This window comes from Hippoglossus stenolepis, chromosome 4 (assembly GCF_022539355.2).
Source record: "Hippoglossus stenolepis isolate QCI-W04-F060 chromosome 4, HSTE1.2, whole genome shotgun sequence".
Classification (NCBI taxonomy): domain Eukaryota; kingdom Metazoa; phylum Chordata; class Actinopteri; order Pleuronectiformes; family Pleuronectidae; genus Hippoglossus; species Hippoglossus stenolepis.
This window is the reverse complement of record NC_061486.1, coordinates 26,988,156-27,008,865: the sequence shown is the minus strand read 5'-3', so window position 1 is coordinate 27,008,865 and position 20,710 is coordinate 26,988,156. Positions and strand designations below refer to the sequence as shown.

Sequence of the window (20,710 nt, the reverse complement as noted above, 5' to 3'; positions counted from 1 at the left end):
AAATTACATTAATTACATATAAATACACACCTTTTACTATTAAAGGGGACATAGCATGCAAATTCCACTTTGTTAGTGCTTCTACAGGTTAATGTGGGTATCTGGCATGTCTACCAACCCAAAAACTCTGGGAAAAAAACACTTGCGCATTTTGTTATGGTTCCTCTAAGTCAGAAACGTCATGCTTGAGTGACTCGATTGAGCTTCCTGGGTTTTGTGTCGTAACAAGGCACTGGAAGTCTCCCTACATGGCCTTGGCCCACCCCCCACTCGTTACGCCGGGTTTACACCGGAGGCAGTGAGGCATTTGTCTGGATCGTTGGGACTGGGAGGCTGCAGCAGTTGCTCGGGCGCGACCGCTCGCTCTCCCATGCGTGAGCTGGAATTTGTGTCAGCGCTACACAGCCAGCAGTGTGGAAGACTTCCGCAGTGTTCAGCACTACTGTAACACTGGTACAAACACACAGAGCCCCCCCACTCGTTACGCCGGGTTTACACCGGGCGCTGAAGCGCCGCTGCGAGGCAGCGCAGCGCCGTTCTCAAGCACGCAGCCGCCTGGCTGTTCACACGGGACTCGCATTTCTCCGCGCTGGTCAGCCCCATAGACTGTATATATAAGGTCAGCCCGTGATTCTGCTTTCTCCGCTTGTTGTTGTACCTGTTGAATGTCGGGGTTCGGGGGTAAATGATGGTCTTCATAGCCCCCCCCCCCACCCCTCTCTTTCTCTCTCTGTTGCTTGTGTGCTCTGCTTGTGTGCTTGTAGTGGATGGGCAGAGGACATTTAATTATGTGATTGGGAAAATTAAAACTCCAGGACAACAGAAGGGGAATACAAAGTATGGGATGCATATTTGATAATTTATATCTTATAAAATATGTAATTTATATTGTTTAAAATCATGGGGAGAGAGGGGGGAGGGGGGAGCTGGCTCATTAGCATTTAAAGGAACAGGCACTCAAAACAGGTCACTCTGTGGAGGGCTGTTTTATACAGGGTAAAAAGGGTGCTGTTTGAAATGATCCTTGTGGTATTTTGACCAAAGTATGTTACAGACATTTCATTAAGACCCCAAGGAACCATATGAACTTGTGGTAAAATGGGCATGCTATGTCCCCTTTAACTCTAACTGAAGAGGAACCTTCTGTCAGGCAGTTTATAATGGCGAGATCTTTTGACCAAATTTGCAAACGATAACTACAGCTGAAGCTAGTCTTAAAAGCTACTTTTTGTTTCTAAAAAGTTGATGGGGATAAGTGGCAAATTTAATCCAGTGCAGACAAAAGGATAAACAATAATTTCGAAAATGAACTTTGTAGTAAATCAAAGAAAAAAGTGGCTATTTTAAAAGCAATGGAACTTTAATTTGAAGGCGAATCTTGTGTTTTCCGGATAAGGGGCGGGGCAACTTCAGTTTACTGTCCATCTGCTGAGAAGCTACTGTACAACCTGCTTATGTCGATGTGTAAAACACGTCTGTAAGCAAGCAGATAAACAGCGGAAACCAGTCTGCTCACACATCCAGGTAGAACACGATGAAACACAGTTAGCTCGACTGTTCAAGTGTTTGATGCTAGGAAGCTAGCTTCAGTTAGCCGCGCAGTGTAGCTGTTAGCTAATGTTTACATTACCAGCTAACAGTAGCGGGGCATGATGTTGATGTTAGCTTAGCTTCGTGAAGTTAGCTTGGCTGAAGTTATGAGCGCTGTCATAACAAGCGTGCACAAGACAGCTGTCACGCTCTCAGAGTTCCCAGTGAAGTTGTTAGCATCGTTAGCTAACTCTTAGCTGGGTGTGACGGAACAAAAGCAGTATTATTGCATTTATCAGTGTTTGTGCTTGGTTCGGACTGCAGCTGCCATCGTGTGGGTTTGTGTCATCGTCTTCCAGCTGTGGAGACGAAGATGGAGGAGAAGGAGGAGCAGCCGGAGAGGGGAGACACCGACACACACAGCTTCAGGTTGGTGAGCACTCATGTAAACCACACACAGACCTGCAGGTGTGTTCTTTAACTTCTAATAGCGCAGTAAAAGAAGAGATACAGCAAATGGCTTGAGCTCGTTTGGATCACGTGTTCCCTGACAACACAGTGGGAGTTCAGGTTTGTATCTGGCTTTAGAGAGATGTGCAGTTCAGCAGTATGTTATCAATATGGCAGGTTTGTGAATGGACCTTGGCTTGAGGTCATTTCCACTTCAGTCATAAGACCACTGTTGTTCTACTGACACAGCTGTAAAATGACTGGGTTTATAGCTCATTCATGTGATGATTTGTGCTAAATTCCGTGGTGTATAAGGGATCTGGTGTCTGGTCAGTGTTCAGTTTAACTGAATTGTGTAATCTTGATTGTAGATTGTAGTCTTTTTAAGGAAGTTATGTTTTTGTCTGCTTTAGTTTGTCTGTCTGTTGTTTGTGAGCAGGATTACATTAAAGATACAGGACAGGCTAACACATAACTTGGTGGAAGGGTGCAGTATGGGTCTGAGAAGAACCCATTACATGTAGGTGTGGATCTGGATCAGGGGGCAGATCCAGGAACTTATTTTCACTTTCTTTAACTTTCTTACAGTTTTTTTTCAACATTTTAGTAGATTCTTCAGGGAATAATTCCTGGATCGTAATGGAGAAAAATTTGAGATGTTTAAAGAACTGATATTTATGAGTGTGTTTAAAAAAAATATATAATACACTATGGTAATTATCCCTTGTACGTTTGAAGGTCTTCTGCACAATTTAAGTTACCCACTACCAGATGATGTTAGCAGGTGTTAGTGGCCACCAGGGGATATAATTTGGTACAGATCCACATAAAAATAGGGTCTGATCCCAAGCTACATCACCGAATTGTTGACCCCTTAATTGCCTGCACGCAGCCTTAGATCCTCAGGTGGAGCCCTGCTTGCTGTTCCAAAGTCGAGGTTGAAAACTAAAGGGGGCCCTGCTTCTGCCATCAGGGACCCCCGGCTTTGGAACGGCCTACCTGAGGAGATGAGGCTCGCACAGTCAGTGACTTGTTGTAAATCACTTCTTAAAATCCATTTTTATGGACTTGCTTTGATGTGATGTTGAGTTTTTACTGTGTTGTTATCGGTTTTCTTTTTCACCTTTTATTTTATTTGTTCATTTTCTTTTGTCATATTACTGCTTTTATGTGTTCAAGTTTTCATGTGACATAGCTCTATAGTGATCATTTCATTTGAGCAGTACCTTGTGTCCGACCCCCTAAGCGTGGTTGTTTGGCCTCCTTGTCACATTGCATCCTGCTGATTGTTATTTTTCCTATATTTACTGTTCCTGCTTTGCTGTTAAAGCACTTTGTAAACTCTGTTTTAAAAAAGTATATCTATATAAATAAAGTTTATCATTATTAAATGTGGTTTCATTAGTGGACTGTCAGGCCTTGGCGAAGGTATGCTCTCTACTGAGTGCCATTCTAATCTTTAGTTTGATCTGCAACAACACACCACAGACTGTTGGGTTGGTGGAATCCTAAATATGGCCATGTAATTTGGGGATTAAGGGATCTGGAATGAGAAATTTACGTTTGGCACATAATTTATACACTATAACTTAGAATAGTTTGCTGGAGTATTTTCTGTTGCGATTTTTCATTGCTTAAATCATTGTAGTCTGACTCTGTCCTGTGTGAGTTTAAGAGTTTTCAAACCCTCAATCTATTACAATACCCTACACAGTGCTGTGTCTGCCAGTCTACAAACATTAGACTGGCAAACAATGCACTGGGGCTGGTGGATTACGTTGCCCAATAATACCTACTTAATGCGGATTTGAAGGAAAAAACAATGTGTTGCCATCCAGGAGGGTGCTCAGCAGCCTGCAAAGGGACAGAGGTTTTAATGCTCAAATAGCAAGTTGGTTTCATAATTTATTAATAGGCCTCATGTTGAAACATTTTTCAGTGAGATTAGACGTGGTTTTAAGTAGACAAAGAAGACTTGTGGAAATAATGAACCAACTCCCTAATCACTCCAAATGTGGAGCACCCAAATCCTGAAGCCAGGACTTCTCTCATTTCACTCAGCGGTTTGATTCTACAGGAGCCACCAAAACCGTACACTGACGCTCATTTGATTCCTTTCATGCAGTACAGACGTATTTCCAATCATCAAATTTTGGGTAATTTTTTCTACCGGAGCACTGCCAACAAGTTGGGGTCCTTGTTGGCAAGTATTTGTGCTTCTGTAATTTTTAACATCGATTCTTGAGGGAGAATGGATGAAATCAATCAGCTGTTAGGCAACATACAACGTGTCCGATCTGAAAGCCTCTGCAGCGATGCCACACAGTCGACGGGCAGCAAGCTGGTTCTGCGCCATCGGCTTAACCAGCTGTTGACCTGCGTGGATGACTTGGACACCAAAGATGAACTGCGTGAGAAAGTGGTCAAGACACTGGATAACGCCTTCCTCATCTTTGGCAAGAGAGCCAACACCCCGAAGAAAGGCCGTTTCAGGTGGAGAACCAATGTCACCTCTTCGCTTGTCTTTCCTGTATGATGGAGGTGGCGATAGTGTGTGTGTGTGTGTTGTGTGCATGACTACCTCTTTCTTCTGGTTAACTTCGGTTGCTATTTCTCTTTCACATTCTTTCATGGATTTTCTGTGTTTTCAATGGACTGAATTATATCTGGCCAACAAAACACACTTTTGATCTTTGGTAAATTAACCCCTCCAGTCCAACATGTGTTTCAGAGCAGGGAAATTAAGTATAATGGATGCTATGAGTTTGGGCACAAGGATGACATGTCTCATTATGTGGTAACTGTAGCAGCACAGTGCTTATACTGTAAGAGCATTTAGCTTACTGTCACTTGGTGCTCCTTTTTTGGTTTGTGCAACACTTAATGAAGCTCTTTGAATGTACATTGGGCATTACCAATCTATTACTGATGATTTATATTTTGGTGGGAAATTCTGTGTACATTTTTTCCTTCCATGCCCACAGGCTTCAAATGGTGACGTGGAATGTGGCCACAGCTGATCCTCCAGACGACGTAACCTTGCTTCTCCATCTGAACTCCCCAAAAAGCCCGGACCTCTACGTCATCGGGTAGGTGGCGACAACGTCGGACGTTTGGTTATATAACTGGGTATCAGAAGAGTGACTCACAATTAAAAGTGTGTGTGTGTGTGTGTGTTAGTTTGCAGGAGGTGTACTCAGGGCCACTGAGATTCGTGTCAGATGTTGTATTCAATGATCCATGGAGTCATCTGTTTATGTCTATCTTAGCACCACGGAATTACGTTAAGGTACAGAACCTCTCATAACACCCTCTTATACCTGCACTCATATTAGAAGTGTAGTACAGATAGTGGAACATATTGTTTATTTTTGTTTCCTTTTCAGCAAGTGTTTGATGGCTAGAATTTTAGTGTTATGTGATTAGTTATTACCATCAACTAGATTTACATAAAATGCTGACTTTAGAGAGTTTGGTGCAGTTTACTCTCAGTGTGGCCATGTGTGTGTTTCAGGTGTCCTCTATCAGAATGCAGGGTTTGCTGCTGCTCTTCTTCTCCAAACTGCAGCATGTCCCCTTCATCAGCAACATCCAGGCCACATACACACGTACAGGCATTTTTGGATATTGGGTAACGGAAACACACGCAAGCTGCTTTCATATCCACTGAAATCCGGGTAATCTCCTGAAGTTATCCACGGGGATGTATGTGGAAACGCAAAATGTCAGAGTCAGTTGCTGCTGATATTCTACAGAGTTTCTCCTGCCAGCTCCTTAGTAAAAACTTGATAATGTCTGAGTGAGCCCCATGTGAGAATACAGCAGGAGACTGTCCAGAGAATTGACTGCAACTGAGTGGGGGCATTGATGTTGTTTCTACATGCATAACTGAAAATCAAAACAAAAAGAATACAAATATCTCAGGATGCAAAAGAGGTGTATTCATTTTGTTTTTCCGTTTTGCATCTGTTGAGTGTTAGAAACAACATCAATGCCCCCACTCACTTGCAGTTAATCTGGACAATCTCCTGCTGTATTCTCACATGTAGAAGACGCTGAAGATGTCAATTTGGAATGACCACCGAATGTTTGGTCACATGGGCTGATGTTATGAACAAAAACACTTGATCTCCGCAGCAGCATTATGACGTTAAGTCCTGCCTGCTGCACTACCCCTCAGCATACAGATTTCTTTGTTGTTGTGAACACGTCTGACTGGTGAATCTCCTGCTTTCTCCATATGTCTTATTATTTTCATTATAACAACCGGTCTGACCAGGCTTAAATATGATGGTTACCCAACTGTTCCTGGTCTCTCTCCCTCCTCTCCCAAATTAAAACCTGCCTGTTGTTTAGATTACCCACAATGCAACGTAATCACTTAATCAGCTTTTTTTTCTTTTTCAAAGCTGCTTCAACTAATGCTGACCCAAGTGATATCCCTTTAGGCCATTTATCCGACTTCACCCATGAAGCTTCCTCTAGAACCACAAAGGGCTTTTTGCCACTTTTTGCCACACAAACCCTTTAAAGAGACTGTGCTGTGTAAAATCTTTGCAGTTCCCCTTTAAATAGGGAATGGAATAAAATCTCTGTTTAACATATGTCAAAACCAAACCACAGAAACAGAAGTAAATGTTTTAAATCTCATCTTAATTTTTAGGAAATATCAAAAGTAGCTCATGAGCAGTTTTTTGCACTTGTTATAAGTTGATAGTTATGTCTTTTTGTCATAGTTGTAAATACACTGGTACATTTCTTATGTGGCTTAAAGATCCAGTGTGTAGAATTTAGTGACATCTAATGGTGAAGTTTCATGTATCAGCTGAATACCCCTCACCTCACTCTCCACTTCCAAACATGAAAGAGAACCTGTGGAAGCCTTCAATTGTCATAAAAACTCAAAAGGTGTTTAGTTTTTGCAGTTTTTACTACTGTAAAAAACATGGCGGTTTCCGTAGAGGAGGACCCGCTCCCGATGTAAATATAAAGTATTTGAATCTAAAGGGTCTATTCTCGGGTGAAGAAAAACAACAATTCATTCAATTTAGATGAAACACACTAGTTAAAACATCACTAGGATTATTTTATATTCAAATTTCTGTCAATAGATCATTTCACCTATATCTTACACACTGGACCTTTAAAAGTGGAAAGGGTGATGCTAGTTAAACAGAACTCGTGGTTGTTCCTGTTTCTAATCTCTGCCTGTTTGTCTCTCAGGGGAACAAAGGTGGTGTTTCCATCCGTTTGTCTTTCTATGGCCACATGCTCTGTTTTCTCAACTGTCATTTGGCTGCTCATATGAAATATGCCACTGAGAGAGTGGATGAGTTTGAGTACATCATGGACACGCAAACGTTTGCATGTAAAAAAACTCCAAGAATTGCTGACCACAAGTAAGCAGCTGCATAGAATAACCAATCTCCACTTTACCCATAAAAATGTTTCATTATGGCTAATATGAAGCTTCATCTCATCGTATCTTAAGTCTGGTCTTTTGGTTTGGCGATCTCAACTTCCGAATTCAGGACCACGGCATGCACTTTGTCCGCACCTGTATCAACAATCAAACCTACAACCTGCTGTGGAGCAAAGACCAGGTTTGACACTTAAAGAATCATCCCCATATTTACAGGAAACTTATTTCCAGCTCATGTGAAAGGCTCAGGTCTCAGTTGTACACCAGCTTTAATGGATGGTGTGTTTGATTTTGTGTTGTCCTGTGCAGTTGATCATGATGAAGAAGAAAGAACAGAAACTTCAGGAGTTTGAGGAAGGCCCTCTGGACTTTCAACCCACGTACAAGTTTGACTTGAACTCTGATACTTATGACAGCAGGCAAGTTACTCATAAATGTACTTTTTAAAATCCCCCCTATCTTTAGTACCTGCTTCTTAAAATATTCTTTTGTATATATTTCATCTACACCTCTTTTCAACTTCACAGGCTCTACAAGACATGGTTTGGCTTTAAGTAAGAGCACAAAGTCCATTTTTATCCAAATCTCCATTCAGGTTAACCCTTTTTTAATCCACCACTGCAGTATTTGCGTATACACAACTTTTAACATGCAAGGAGTATACTCGTTTCCTGCTGGAACCATAGACAGTATATAGAGATGGGCGAAATGACAGCTTCTAAAAGTGAAACCAAATCATCCGGATCGCCCTAGTGGCAGCCTGCAGTATAGGTCATGCTGAAAACTTTTTTAAGGTAGTTCTTATCACACTGAAGTATGTTCATGGGCTCATGTTTCCTCTTAAGATTTTAATCAGATTTTTGATGATGATCTCAAAATGACGTCAAAGGCGCAAGATGGAGGTTACTGTATGTGAGATATGTTAACTTCATTTTTATACATCCAGAGGAAGTGCAGAAGCATTGTCCATCTTTATATACTGTACAGCCATTGGTTGTGACTTTTGAACATGTTTTTACAGGATTAACAAGGATGTTTTTTATCTGTAACACGCTGCAGATGAAACAAGCAAAAAACTAACAGCCTTTTCAGTCAAATATCAGGTTGTCCCTGATAAGAAAAGACTGGAAAGCTTGTTGTATTACTGAATACTGTCTGAGCTCAAGCAGTATTCAGGAGCTCAGGAGATGATATTGTTGTTAAATGTACCCTGTATAGTTTATGACCACTAGTGGCTATTAAGTAGCAATATTATCTTTATGTCTAGTTCAGACTATTTCACTGATGACCGGTGGAAATGATAATACACAAAAATCAGAGATTAAGGAATGTTTGCATAACTTTACAGATTATCAAATAAAAGAAAATCTCAACAAATGAAGTGGAGAAGGCATACAGCATATTTATTAAGGGTTTAACTAAATGGGTTTTGTGAGAAACTAAAAATAAAGGAAACTTTTATTTCATAAAAAAACTCTACGGGGTGCCTTTAAATAGCAATCAGTGGTCTACATTAACCCACATTTAACGTACTGTTGTTAATGTAAAAGTGTTGAAACAGAAAAGCTGCTACATAACAGCTAACGTGCATGCTCAATAACAATATGTACTGTATAGTCTGTACAGTCTTTTTAAACAATGTCACATTGTCTATGTGACATTGTTTGATTTTGTCGCTATGTACATTAATTGTATCAAAGACCAAAGCATCATGCATACTAATGTCTGTATGACAGTGTGAAGTGTTCTTAGGTGATTTAAGATATTCAGTTCTGGTAAATACATTTTAGATATGTCATTCTGATGGTGTCTAATGAACCTTTAGAACGTGGAGAGTCCCAATTTAAAAACAAAAACTCAATTTTCTCACTTTCTCATTCATCATCCAGGGCCTGACAACAGTGGTGATTCTTGCTATAAATCTTTTAATGCATTTCCTGACTGAAGCCCTTTCCTCTCTGTTGCATTTGTCATGTGTTGCCCACCTGTCCAGTGGAAAGAAACGCAAACCTGCATGGACAGACAGGATCCTGTGGCGGCTCAGGCCCAAAGACCTAACCTCTGATAAACAAGATGACAACTCGGAGGTAGTGAAGAAGGTCAAGGAGCTGGAGGAGGATGAGGAGTACCCTCTGAGGATTAGGCAGGACTTGTACACCAGCAACATGGAGTTTAGCATCAGTGACCACAAGCCTGTCATTGGCATCTTCACACTGGAGGTGAGAAACTGTAACACTGACTGTGCTCTGCACAATGATACAGATACAATTAACAATCCTTAAATGTTTTTGCTCTATAAAATGTCTTAACATATCTATAAGTCACACTGTTGCAGTCCGCAATATGTTCTGTTACCATGAACCTATAAATTTTGGTTTATTTGAAATGAATCCCACAATCTCTTACAAAAACAAATTTGCGCTGGCAACAGCAAGTGGCCCCATTTTGATTTCAGGTTGTCCATCCATCAGTCGCATTTTTGTGAACACAAATCTCAAGAGCGCCTTGAGGGAATTTCTTCACATTTTTGAGACCTCACTTGGACTCAGGGATTAACTGATTAGATTTTGGTGGTCAAAGGTTAAGGTCACTGCGACCTCACAAAAACATTTTTGGTCTTGTGAACGTAACATTTCAGTAACACCTTGAGGAAATTTCCTCAAAATTTTAACGAAGTTCACTTGACCTGATTAGAATTTGGTGGTCAAATGTGACCTCTCAATGTTTTGCCTTTTGAATGTAATGTCTGTGATTTATTAACAATATGAAAACTTTGTTATTGTGTTTTCCCAGTCTTGGAAGTTGATTTTAAAGGATAATTGCTCTATATTGCAACTGGGGTTTTAATTTCATACTATCTTTTGCCATTGTTTCTACTGTTTACGATGTTATACTCTATCTCTAACACAAACCTACAGTTTAGCTGCTGAATACACAGCAGAGCGGCTCTACGTACGTAGCCATCACCTGTTGCGAGGCTGTGGCTTGGCATGCTCTTGATCAGACTGTCTAACTGCTCTTGCTTCTTTTCCTGACTAGTTATTAGTGTTGCCTTTCTGTTTCCAGATCCCCCACTTGAAATGTACATGCACTTGCTTTGCACAGATTCATTTGTGTACTTATTTACTATCAAACCTAAAACTGTATTGATTCAGAAGATTATTTCTCCTCTCATCCAGCTGAGGAAGATGAACGAGACTCCTCTCGTGCATCTGCAGGCGGAAGGCGAATGGAGCGCAGACATTGATGCCATGGTCCTTTACAGCCCTCTGCAGCCATTCCCCTCTAGTACATGGGACTGGATTGGACTTTATAAGGTCGGTTTAGCAACACCAGGTAACCAATGCCAGCTTAAATTTGATATTGCAGTAGGTGAGTCATAAATGTTTGTATGACATTCAGGTTGGATTCTCCAGTTTGACAGACTACATCACCTACACGTGGGTCAAAGACGATGAGGTGGCTTTCAATGAAGAAGTCATACAGGTAGTAGATTGTGCACCAATGAGTAAAAAGACGAGAAACCTCCCACAGTTTAATGAGTGTGTCTCTGTTTCTGTAGGTTTATGTTAGTAAAGAGGAAATCCCTGTGCAGGGAGGAGAGTGTGTGCTGTGCTACTACAGTAATACTCTGCGGGGCATCATTGGAATCAGTGAACCATTCAAGGTGAGTGAATGATGTATTAGAATTTGTTTAATCTGATTTAAACAAAGTACCTGGTCTTGTTCATAAAGCTCCAGGGTGATCTGCCTCTTTCTCTTTTAGGTCCACGAGTCCAAGGTAGCCAATGAGGAAGGCTTGCTACATGACCAGATTAACAGACTAGACCAAATTGTAGCAAGTTAAGGTGTTTGAGACTGATCTCCAGGAGTCATAGCTGTGATATAGTGTAGAGATGAAACAGTTTGGGCCTGGATTTCCTGAACAACGACCAAGTTTTTCATAACTGTGCTTTTTCACCTGTCAGTGAAAGAGCAGATTAGGAAATGCCCCACTGGCCTCTCTAATGCTACTGGAGTGGCTACTTAACACCCCTGTGGTCAGTACACCTTTTTCTACAACTGGTTCCTATGGTCACATTCTCTCTATGTGTGTTAACCAGAGGCTGAGCTCTGACTAAAGGCAAAGCAGAAAACATTAATCCTTCGCCCACTGACTGAAAACCTGAGACTGGGCACATTACACTGGAAACTTAGACTTAATTTGGCTTTAGTCGGAGCAAAGAACTGCCAGCTTTATCTTGTGGGCTAAAATGTGGTACAACAGTGAATGTCAGGTGAAAGGAGTGGGTGCATTCAGGTTACTTAATGTAGTTTGACCTTTGTATTTGGCCTGTTTATCAAAATGATCTGCACATGGAGTTTCAGCAGAGGCTGAGACCAGAGGTGATTGTATATAGAGATGGGCGACTTGTCTCTACTTCCTCCCCACAGTACAAAAATGTAACCAAAATATCTCAGACACAGAGGCTTCTATCTTGTGCTGGTGACGTTAACTAAAGCCAGAGTCTGTGCAGTAGTATGTAGCTGCACTATCAAGGTCATGCTGATACCTGCCCGACCAATTGTAAATCAATCTCAGCAGTCAATCATAACATTTCACCCTGTTTTATAGCATCAATAACTAATGAATTTATCAGAAAAGAAACACGTCAGTGGGATAAGAACTACCTAAAATTATAGAAATCATCTTAAGGAACATTTATTTGGTGTGTGTTTTGACTTTTTAGCTTGGTCCATTTCCCAGCTGCTAACATGGAGGGTGTGTGTGTTGGTAACCTGCAGCCAGCCACCAGGGGGCAATCATAAGGTTTTGGCTCCACTTTTAAAAACTGTCATGTCATCCATCTTTATATGTGAAGTCATTGGCTGCGATATAAAGCTCATTCAGCCTGTAAGAGTACTAAGAGTTCAGTTTAGACTCAGAGGCTTTGACTTTTACTTCCAGATATTTCATATCTTCCCCTGCTATCATCTCTAATTTCCATCTCAAAGTCACTCCTAATAACTCCTGGACTTGCCTGAGACTCATAACATTTCAAAATTTTCTTCAGTGTCAATTGTAAGTCAATGATATTTGTCTGAACACCAATGGGTACATCGCAAACAGGAAGTGTTAATATCTACTTCAGCATATACATTTTGACGGTACTAATTTCCCAAAATGTAAACAAATTCACTTTCAAAATAACGGGTTCAAATTGTAGCCTACAGGTAACTCATTCACATCTCGCACTTGATTAAGTCTGTGGGGGGTGAACAGTGTTAGATTGAAAAGCCCTGAGCTAGATGTAATGAAAAAGTAGTAGGGTAAGTATGTTGTAGGATGTGTTACGGCCTGCTGCTTTGTGAGAACAGTTCAATGCATTAGTTCAAGGTTAAAGGCTGTGTTAATGATCAAAAGTTTGAAAACCTCCAAATGCTGTCAGAGCTGCCTTCATGAGGCTGAAGGAAAAGCTGGAAGTTTAAGTAAGTTGAGAACAAACCTACTACAATGAATAAAAGGAAAAGGGAAATGCAAAGTTAACAAAGCCCATTGGCCATTTGTGTTTACAATTGCTAACAAGGTTAATGCATTGTTCACTGCTGAAGCAACTGTTCACTGCTGAATTAGCAAACATAAAGAGATGGCTATCGTTGAATCACTCTCGTAACTAGTATGTCTTAACTTAACTTAGGCTTAAGTTCCCATGTGTTCAGTTGAGTCTGTCCTAAAGCTTTGAATTAAATAGGATTTCCTGTTAAAGGGGAAATCAGAGCTTCGTATCTTTGGGAGAGAATTGTCAAAAAGAACTGGTGTATTTAAAATTAAGAGCGAGTCACTGTATAACCAGCAAATGTTACCTCAAACTGTTGAAGTTTGTAGAACCACTGAACATAAAGTTGTTCAGTCACAGATCTCATTACCACCAGGGAGCTGGTAGCTCTGTCAGCTGCCAGGATCCAGAGTCTTATAAATGAGGATTAAATGGGTCAAATATCACGATCTTCTACAAAACATGTGAATCACAGAGAGACATGTGTGTGACATTTTATGCTCTTTGTTGAATCTTGGCCTACTCTACTTCAATGTGAGAGGAAACTGAAATGGCACTTTTGTTTGGTGACCCCACACACTTCAGAGATTTGACTGACGTGGTTTTAGGTACTCGATAATGACTGAAAAAACCTTTTTAAGGAAGAAATGAAGTGAAATTCAAATTTATGAAGTGAAGAATTCCTTTAAAAAACGGAAGATGATCTAATTTAATATGTTTCCTATCCTGAAGTGATTGCTGTGTTTTGAAAGCTGGACCTTTTTGTGGTTTTAAATGTTTTTCAATTGAAATATTTGTAGGTTAACAGAGTAGGTTACTTTGCTGTGTGAGTGGACTGTTCTAGGAAGATAAGAAAAGATGTATAAGTTTAGATTTTCTCCTCATGGTATTGTAAAATAAACGTGGTTGCTCCTGGAGAACTTGAAAACATAGATATATAAAATAAAACTTTGACTTTTTGAAGATTGCTTATGACTCATTTTCAGCTTGCTGCCTCGTTAACCTACCAGCATTTCTTCAGTTTTATAGTAATCCTCCCGTAGAAGTACTGTTTGTGGCATCACAGTCAGATGGACAACTTCATATGTTACACTGATGATTGTAATGAATAAGTACGGACAGCTTTACTCATTATTATTATTGGTGTGTTTTAAGAGAAAAATTAGGATTCAGCAAGTGCCTTTGAAATGATTGTCGCTTTACATTTACTGTACTTTACTATGCTGCTCAATTTTGATACAATGTGTATCATTAATATACATTAGATTATTTTATCATAACATGGCGTGGTTTTAGGAGAGCTTTTGGTTTTTAGTATTGCTGTTCTGAACTTTCCGCTCTCTTTTGCTGAATGTTACTGGCTTGCTGAAATGAATTATATTAGCTGTTTATTTTATTTTATTTTTTGAACTAAAGAGAAACATATTTTCTCAAGTAGTGAAGTAACGAAATGTACTGGAACAGAACCAACAAATGTATGGTAAATATTAAAGTACTTATATATGATTACTTTGTGTGTATGTTTATATGTATGTATGTATGTATGTACATATTGCACCACCATGTTCCTACGGTGTAGTAATATGGTGGACTTCATGGAGGAGGACCTGCTCCTATAGAGCTCCTTCTAAGGAAATGGAATAATAATACACTAATGAAGACAATATGAATAGAACATTTCATTTTTGCCAATAGATCCCCCTAAATCCGATATACTGGACCTTTAAATTAAATATGGGGATATTTTATTCATTAATGAACTCCTACATCAAACAGCAGATACAATTTGAATTCACCAATGAGATTTGTGATTGTGTATTTATAGATAGATGGAGAGAGATATATATTTTATGAGGGGAACAAACTAAAGAATAGGATTGAAGCCAGAATAATCATCAAATCAAATCAAATCAAAATGAATCAAGAAAAAAAATTTCAAACCCAGTTTAGACCATACTACTACAAATATAATATCACAAAATTCAAACTTAATTTCATATAAATGCTGCATTGTGAAAGAAACCACAGTCATGTGCAGAGCTCTCCTGTTGCTGACTGTTCAGAAGTTGTGTATGACAATGGACTCCCTGTGCTGGGCGCAGGTGACCTCATCGACGTAGAGAGAGGTGGCCTTCATGTTGATGTGTTCCTGCAACTCGCGCTGGCAGCGAACCAGAGCACACTGTGCCTCCTCTGACTGGGCCACTGCCTCACGCAGTCTGAAGTTGGAGAGATACAGAGACTTGGTTAGATCTCTTAACAAGACACCAGCGTATATGAGAAGGACAGCAAGAAAGTAGGAGCAAGTGTTTTTCAAAAAACTGCACAGACATCAAAAATATGGTATCAAGTAATCAATATTTCGTTGGTTTTATATTTCTACTCATAATGGTTGACTTGTTAAATTTTCCATTTTATTATAATAATGTATTCCTATTGTTATTATTACTAGATTTCTTTAAATTAGCAGCTATAACATCTGTGTATCCACACAGGTATCTTTTCACTTTTTTAATGAATCTTCTCTTCACATGAGACGTGAGAGTGCCAGGTCTTACTTGCTGATGTGGGCTTTGAGCTGCTGGACCTCAGTGAGGAGCTGCATCTGCGCCGGATCGTGACATCGCTCTCTGTCAGGCCTCTGGTGACGCAAATCCACCCGGGCCTGGGCCAGACTCAGGAACTCTTCCTTCTGTGTGATGGCCACCTGGAGATCCTCTCGGATCCTCTGAATGCTGGAAAACTCCGACAGAATCTAGAGAGGACGGACGTTTGACACCAGGTTCAACCAGTATTAACACTTACTGGTACATTTGCACAAAGGTTATATCAAGCTACTGCTACTTGGACACAAAACAGGACCAAAACCATTGAAAAAATGAAAAAAACAGTACAAATAAATTCTTGAGCAAATAAGATGAAGTAAAACAAACAACTGAATGTATTTGTAATGCAACTCCAATCTATTTAAAAGAAAACATTCATTTATTATGATCACATTATATTTCTATTTAAAAATAATATATTTTACCATTTTATCATACAATATTACTAAGAGACTATAACCACATTGGGTTTTTTGTTATTAGGTTGTAACAACACAGCATGATGATTTTTACATCCACTAGTGATGAACCATGAGCTGACTATTGACACTAAGATACTGTTTAAAGTCTTACTTTAGTCTGAATGACAAAATAAATGATTTGTGTAAAAAATCTAATTCATTAGCCACAAAACACACGCCGATGGGGTGTGACCAGTAGCTTATAGTGGCTAACGTTAGTACACTTAAATATGTGTAACTGTCATTATTGGGTCAGCTTTCTGATTTATTACATCTACCTACTTGTGTTATTGGTACATTACCTTTAAGCATTTATATTAAATATTTAGCTGCCACTTTTTGCAGAGAAACTCGACTTTTCTAGTAGATGGACCATTTACATTAAAGTTGTGTTTTGACACCAGCGACCATTTTAAATAGTTTAAGCCAACAAATAAACATTTTGTGAATGCAGTATCATGGCCTGTCACATAACAGTAACCTTATATATTGTGTAGTGATCATTTTATAATAATAAAAATGAAACTTCATGTCTTTTAAAGTATCAACTCCACTGTGATTCCTGTTAAATTCAATTTTTTACTAGGACAAAAATCTGTCACATTATTTTCCACCTGTCAATCCAGAAATGTCATTTTTTTAAAATAAAAGCAGGATATTGAAATGATAAATCAAACCAACTTTACAAAACTCTAATTATAATTATAACATATGCCTCCTTCTGCCTGAATTTGTTTCCTCTCACCTCACTCGCTCTCTCTGCCAAATATACACCACACCCCTCCTCTGCTCTTCCCTTTACCTTGCTCAGTTGACCCTCCATCTGGTTCTTGGCAGACTTGATTTGATTGACGTTCAGCTGAAAGGCTACTTTTGTAGCCTGGACCTGCTTCTGCATGTCAGCAGCCGTCTGCTCCAGGACAGACTCCGCGAAGGCCCGTAGTGAAAGCGAGTTGGTCTTCTGCCGCTCCGCTTTGGCTATGTTCATCTCTGAGGTGTTCTCCCACTGCTGAGGAGTCACTGCCGAGCTGAGAGACGGAGACATGTGAAAACAACACCTTTGAAGACCTGGAACATACAGTACATTTCATTTGGTGCATTTGCAGAGTGTGGAAATGTTGAGGAGAAAATGAGAGACCAGACAATGATTTCAAATCCTCCAAATATTTTCAACTTCACAGGGTAAAGATCGTCGTAGCTCACCTCGGCAAAATACTGTTGGTTTTTTTGGACTCCAGCTGGTTTTTGATGGAATTGATGGTCATGAGGGTGCAGGTGTGGTCGATGCACTGAGCCTGATACTTTTCCTTCAGATCTTCCTCTAAATGGTACTTGGCAGATTGGTTCAGTCTGGAACACAAAACAATATGTTCTGTCTTGATTTTACTGTCAACTCTAGCCAGTGATTTGATGTTCTTGCTGGTTTTCAAGACAATAAACATTCAAAAATCTAAAAGGTTTGCATACATTTGAGTCCACACAGTCACACCTCGTCCATCTCTCTTACCGAATCTGCTCAGTGATCTGCTCCACTACACGCTGCAGGAGGGTAGCCGCCCCCTCTGCAGCATCCCCCTCCTTCTGCAGCTCTCTGTTCACCTCATCCTGCCGGGTCTCAGTGGTAGGACGGTTAATCCTGCAGGAAACAGAATACATTAATAAGGCTTTTATCACTTGCATATCCATCCTGCAGCTGCACCGGAAAAAATTGCACAAATCTTCTCAATCTTCAGATTCAAACTTTATTTGCTGATGTTGTTGCCCTGATTCTGCTGTTGGACAAATGCTTTTAACTTCATTTGTCTCATGTCTGCATCCTCTGTTAGCATCCAGCCATAGATCATGAAGGCTGTAGAACTTATCCATACATCCATTCTCTTTGCCGTTTTTCCTTTGAGGGTCCAGGGGACGTGCTGGAACCAATCCCAGCTGACATTTGTGGGGAGGTAACTAATTCCATCACAGGGCCAACATTCAGAGACAAACAGCCATTCACTCCAGTTAATCTAACCCCAATCTGCATAAATGTCCGAACCTGTGAGGATGGAATTTGAACTTTCCTTGGCTAATAATGTCTCACTGTACAAACGCTCAAATTGCACATATCTAACTTTCATATTTTACATCTCTATTTCTAGTATTAATAACCTTCTAATAGTGATCCCCATTTTTATATTTTTGCCAATGCACAAACGTACAACAGATTGACCATTTACAACAAAAGTAGATTCCATGTGTAACCGTACAATAAAACCCTAATTCTGATTCTTACTCAAGTATCTGGACTGTGGGAGGAAGCCAATGTACACAGACAAAACCCAGGCAGACACGGCAAGAACATGCAAACTCCACACAGAGAGGGCCCAGCCAAACTGGGATTAAAACTAACAACTGATTCATTATTAATGAACTAATAACCTTCACATTGTGAGACGACAGTGTTAACCATTTCATCACCGTGCTTCCCCTGTACACCTAATGTAAAATCTAAGATAATATGACCTGATGGCATAAAATGCACAGGCGCAACTCATGATGACAGTAATGATGGCTCTGTTCCATTCAGGTGCACAAGTGTACCACATTATTAGTTACACAGTGTCTGACAAGTTTAAATATCTGCAATAAAAAGGCCTATTGAACAGAATGGGATGATAGATGTGACATAAAGGCTTTACATTGATCGAGGAAGGTCCGGTGCAGGAATTTCCCTATAAAGTGTTATCATTTATGCATAAGTTTAGTGTAGAAACTTTAGACTGAGTTCCTGAAAACTAAAGATGCTTTCCAAATCAGTAAGACAAAAGATATACAGTATATGCGGCAAGGGACATTTAGGAAGTATCCAAACACTACATTAGATCTCTGTATCTGAAATAATTTTTCGTTATGATAAGTATCATGATACAGGAGTTATGTCTCGTTGTGTTACGATATATTGTGATACTGAGAGCAAGGCAATTCTGTAATTGTAATCTGAGGAAAACTGGTTCTCTGATAGACTTCTCGCCCAATGTGTGGTTGGGATCTTTTACATCACTTCACTGTAATTAATTGTTCCTCTTTAGTCCATCATCTTCCAGCCTCACCTCTCCTCCAGACAGAGAGTAGTGACCCTCAGAGGCTCCTTGCAGGCCTCCAGCGCCTTCACCACTCTGCTCTGGAATGCTGTGAGGGTATCAATCTCCTCAATGATCTCCTCCAACTTCAGCTCCAACTCCCTCTTCAGGAACTGGATGTCTTTGACCCTCTGATCTGAGAAGCAGATGAATAAAGTGCTGCAATAAAGCCTGAACATCAACCCTCCTCACTAATCACAGACATTGTCGCCTACTCACCAAGTTGTATGTTGTCATTATGATGCATGCGTTTCGATGCTTTATGAGTCTCTTGGATCAGCCTCATACATTCTCCACTGAAGAGCTCTGACTGCTTCCTCGTGACCTCAATACTCTTGAGATCGGGAGGAGCTGTTTGCTGAGGAGTGCTTTGGTCCATGTTGCTGTAGTTTTAACTCCTGCATTCACCACAACATAATATGAATTTTTGTCAAATTTGTACAATAAATGTAATTCTGTTAAAGCAGGTCATAAGTTAACACACTTTCAAACTTCAAACAACGTATAATGGACATTTTTTTTGTAATAATGATGATAATAATAACAAATACAGCCAAATTCCCCAAATGTCTATTTAAGTGAAAGATGTTTATCATTCAAGAGTCATAGGAAACTACTGCTTAAGTAATTTTCTTTAAAGTGGACGAATATCAGCCAAGAAACAGTTTGATATGAAATGTTTGATTTAAAAAACAACGGGCCTTATGAGTTCTTTCAATAAACATCTGTGATACATCACTTACTGTCGCTAGCTTCCTATCGTTAACAAACACACACGATACAGTGAGCACTAACTTTACTTAACCCTTTGATACACAAGCTATGCAAACTCCTTTAATGTACAACATAGGTCAAAAATTACCCATATTCATTTCCTATGTTATTTCATGCATGGCTGGGTGTTTCTTTGTTATATTCCTTTATAGCTTATTCTTCTATGTCATCAAATGAGCCTTCTCCTGTGGGTTAGCTAGCCAGAAAAGAAGCTAGCTAGCTAACAGCTAGTTAGTATTGTTCATATTTCTCTTTCTCACTAGTAATGGATTGTAAAATAAGACTAACATGCATCAGATGTACAAAAGCAAATGACAGGTGTTCCGTAGTGAATACATACTGTATGGGTCGTTTTTTGTAAAAGTGATGTAAAAACATGTCTGTTTATAAAGTAAGAAAGGAAAAAGGAAAATAATGATTTCTGGTAATCAAAAAAAAAAATTTAATGAATGCTTAGAATATGAAATGATAAAATACATTTATTCACTGCAAAGACATAGAAAATAAAAACTGAGCCGCGTCACTTTTGACCGATGTTGTGTATCAAAGGGTTAAGCTAGCTAGTTGGTCAGAAACGTGTGTTTTCTGGCTATTAGCTACTAGCATTACAGAAACAAACATGTGTCTTCATCGACCAAACACCTACCTTGTTCCGTGAGGCTTAAACAAACTTACAAAATCAAACCGTTTTATCCTCCTCTGCTCTGAGTTCCCGTAGTAGAACAACACAGATGGTTACTATGGCAACAACGTGTCATGGACGGACACGGGTCATTTTACCGGAGCTGACGTCATCTACACACACACACAC

The 20,710-nt window shown here is 39.8% G+C and overlaps 2 protein-coding genes across 5 annotated transcripts; one reads left to right on the top strand and one right to left on the bottom strand.

The window, feature by feature from the left end:
• Positions 1 to 1,370: 1,370 nt before the first annotated feature.
• Positions 1,371 to 14,448, top strand: inpp5ka (inositol polyphosphate-5-phosphatase Ka). 3 transcript variants are annotated; one of them, XM_035153983.2, is made up of 14 exons: positions 1,371 to 1,524; positions 1,855 to 1,959; positions 4,965 to 5,069; positions 5,161 to 5,269; positions 5,495 to 5,611; positions 7,204 to 7,379; positions 7,472 to 7,583; positions 7,712 to 7,821; positions 7,930 to 7,956; positions 9,396 to 9,621; positions 10,582 to 10,719; positions 10,805 to 10,888; positions 10,965 to 11,069; positions 11,169 to 14,448. In XM_035153983.2, exons 2-14 carry the CDS (start codon positions 1,904 to 1,906, stop codon positions 11,247 to 11,249), a joined length of 1,446 nt encoding a protein of 481 aa, XP_035009874.1. In that variant the 5' UTR covers positions 1,371 to 1,524; positions 1,855 to 1,903; the 3' UTR covers positions 11,250 to 14,448. The 3 variants fall into 3 exon arrangements, with proteins under 3 accessions (XP_035009874.1, XP_035009872.1, XP_035009873.1); XM_035153981.2 differs by lacking the exons at positions 1,371 to 1,524; positions 1,855 to 1,959 and adding an exon at positions 3,407 to 4,473; XM_035153982.2 differs by lacking the exons at positions 1,371 to 1,524; positions 1,855 to 1,959; positions 7,930 to 7,956 and adding an exon at positions 3,416 to 4,473.
• On the bottom strand, positions 13,588 to 20,678 carry tekt1 (tektin 1). Of its 2 annotated transcripts, none has more exons than XM_035153984.2 (8): positions 20,546 to 20,678; positions 19,345 to 19,523; positions 19,096 to 19,261; positions 17,514 to 17,642; positions 17,210 to 17,356; positions 16,809 to 17,034; positions 15,498 to 15,694; positions 13,588 to 15,158 (listed from the first exon to the last, which is right to left on the bottom strand). In XM_035153984.2, the coding sequence occupies exons 2-8, from the start codon at positions 19,502 to 19,504 to the stop codon at positions 14,999 to 15,001; spliced, it is 1,185 nt and encodes a 394-aa protein (XP_035009875.1). In that variant the 5' UTR covers positions 19,505 to 19,523; positions 20,546 to 20,678; the 3' UTR covers positions 13,588 to 14,998. The 2 variants fall into 2 exon arrangements, with proteins under 2 accessions (XP_035009875.1, XP_035009876.1); XM_035153985.2 differs by having other exon boundaries at positions 20,575 to 20,674.
• Between the last annotated feature and the right edge of the window lie 32 nt (positions 20,679 to 20,710).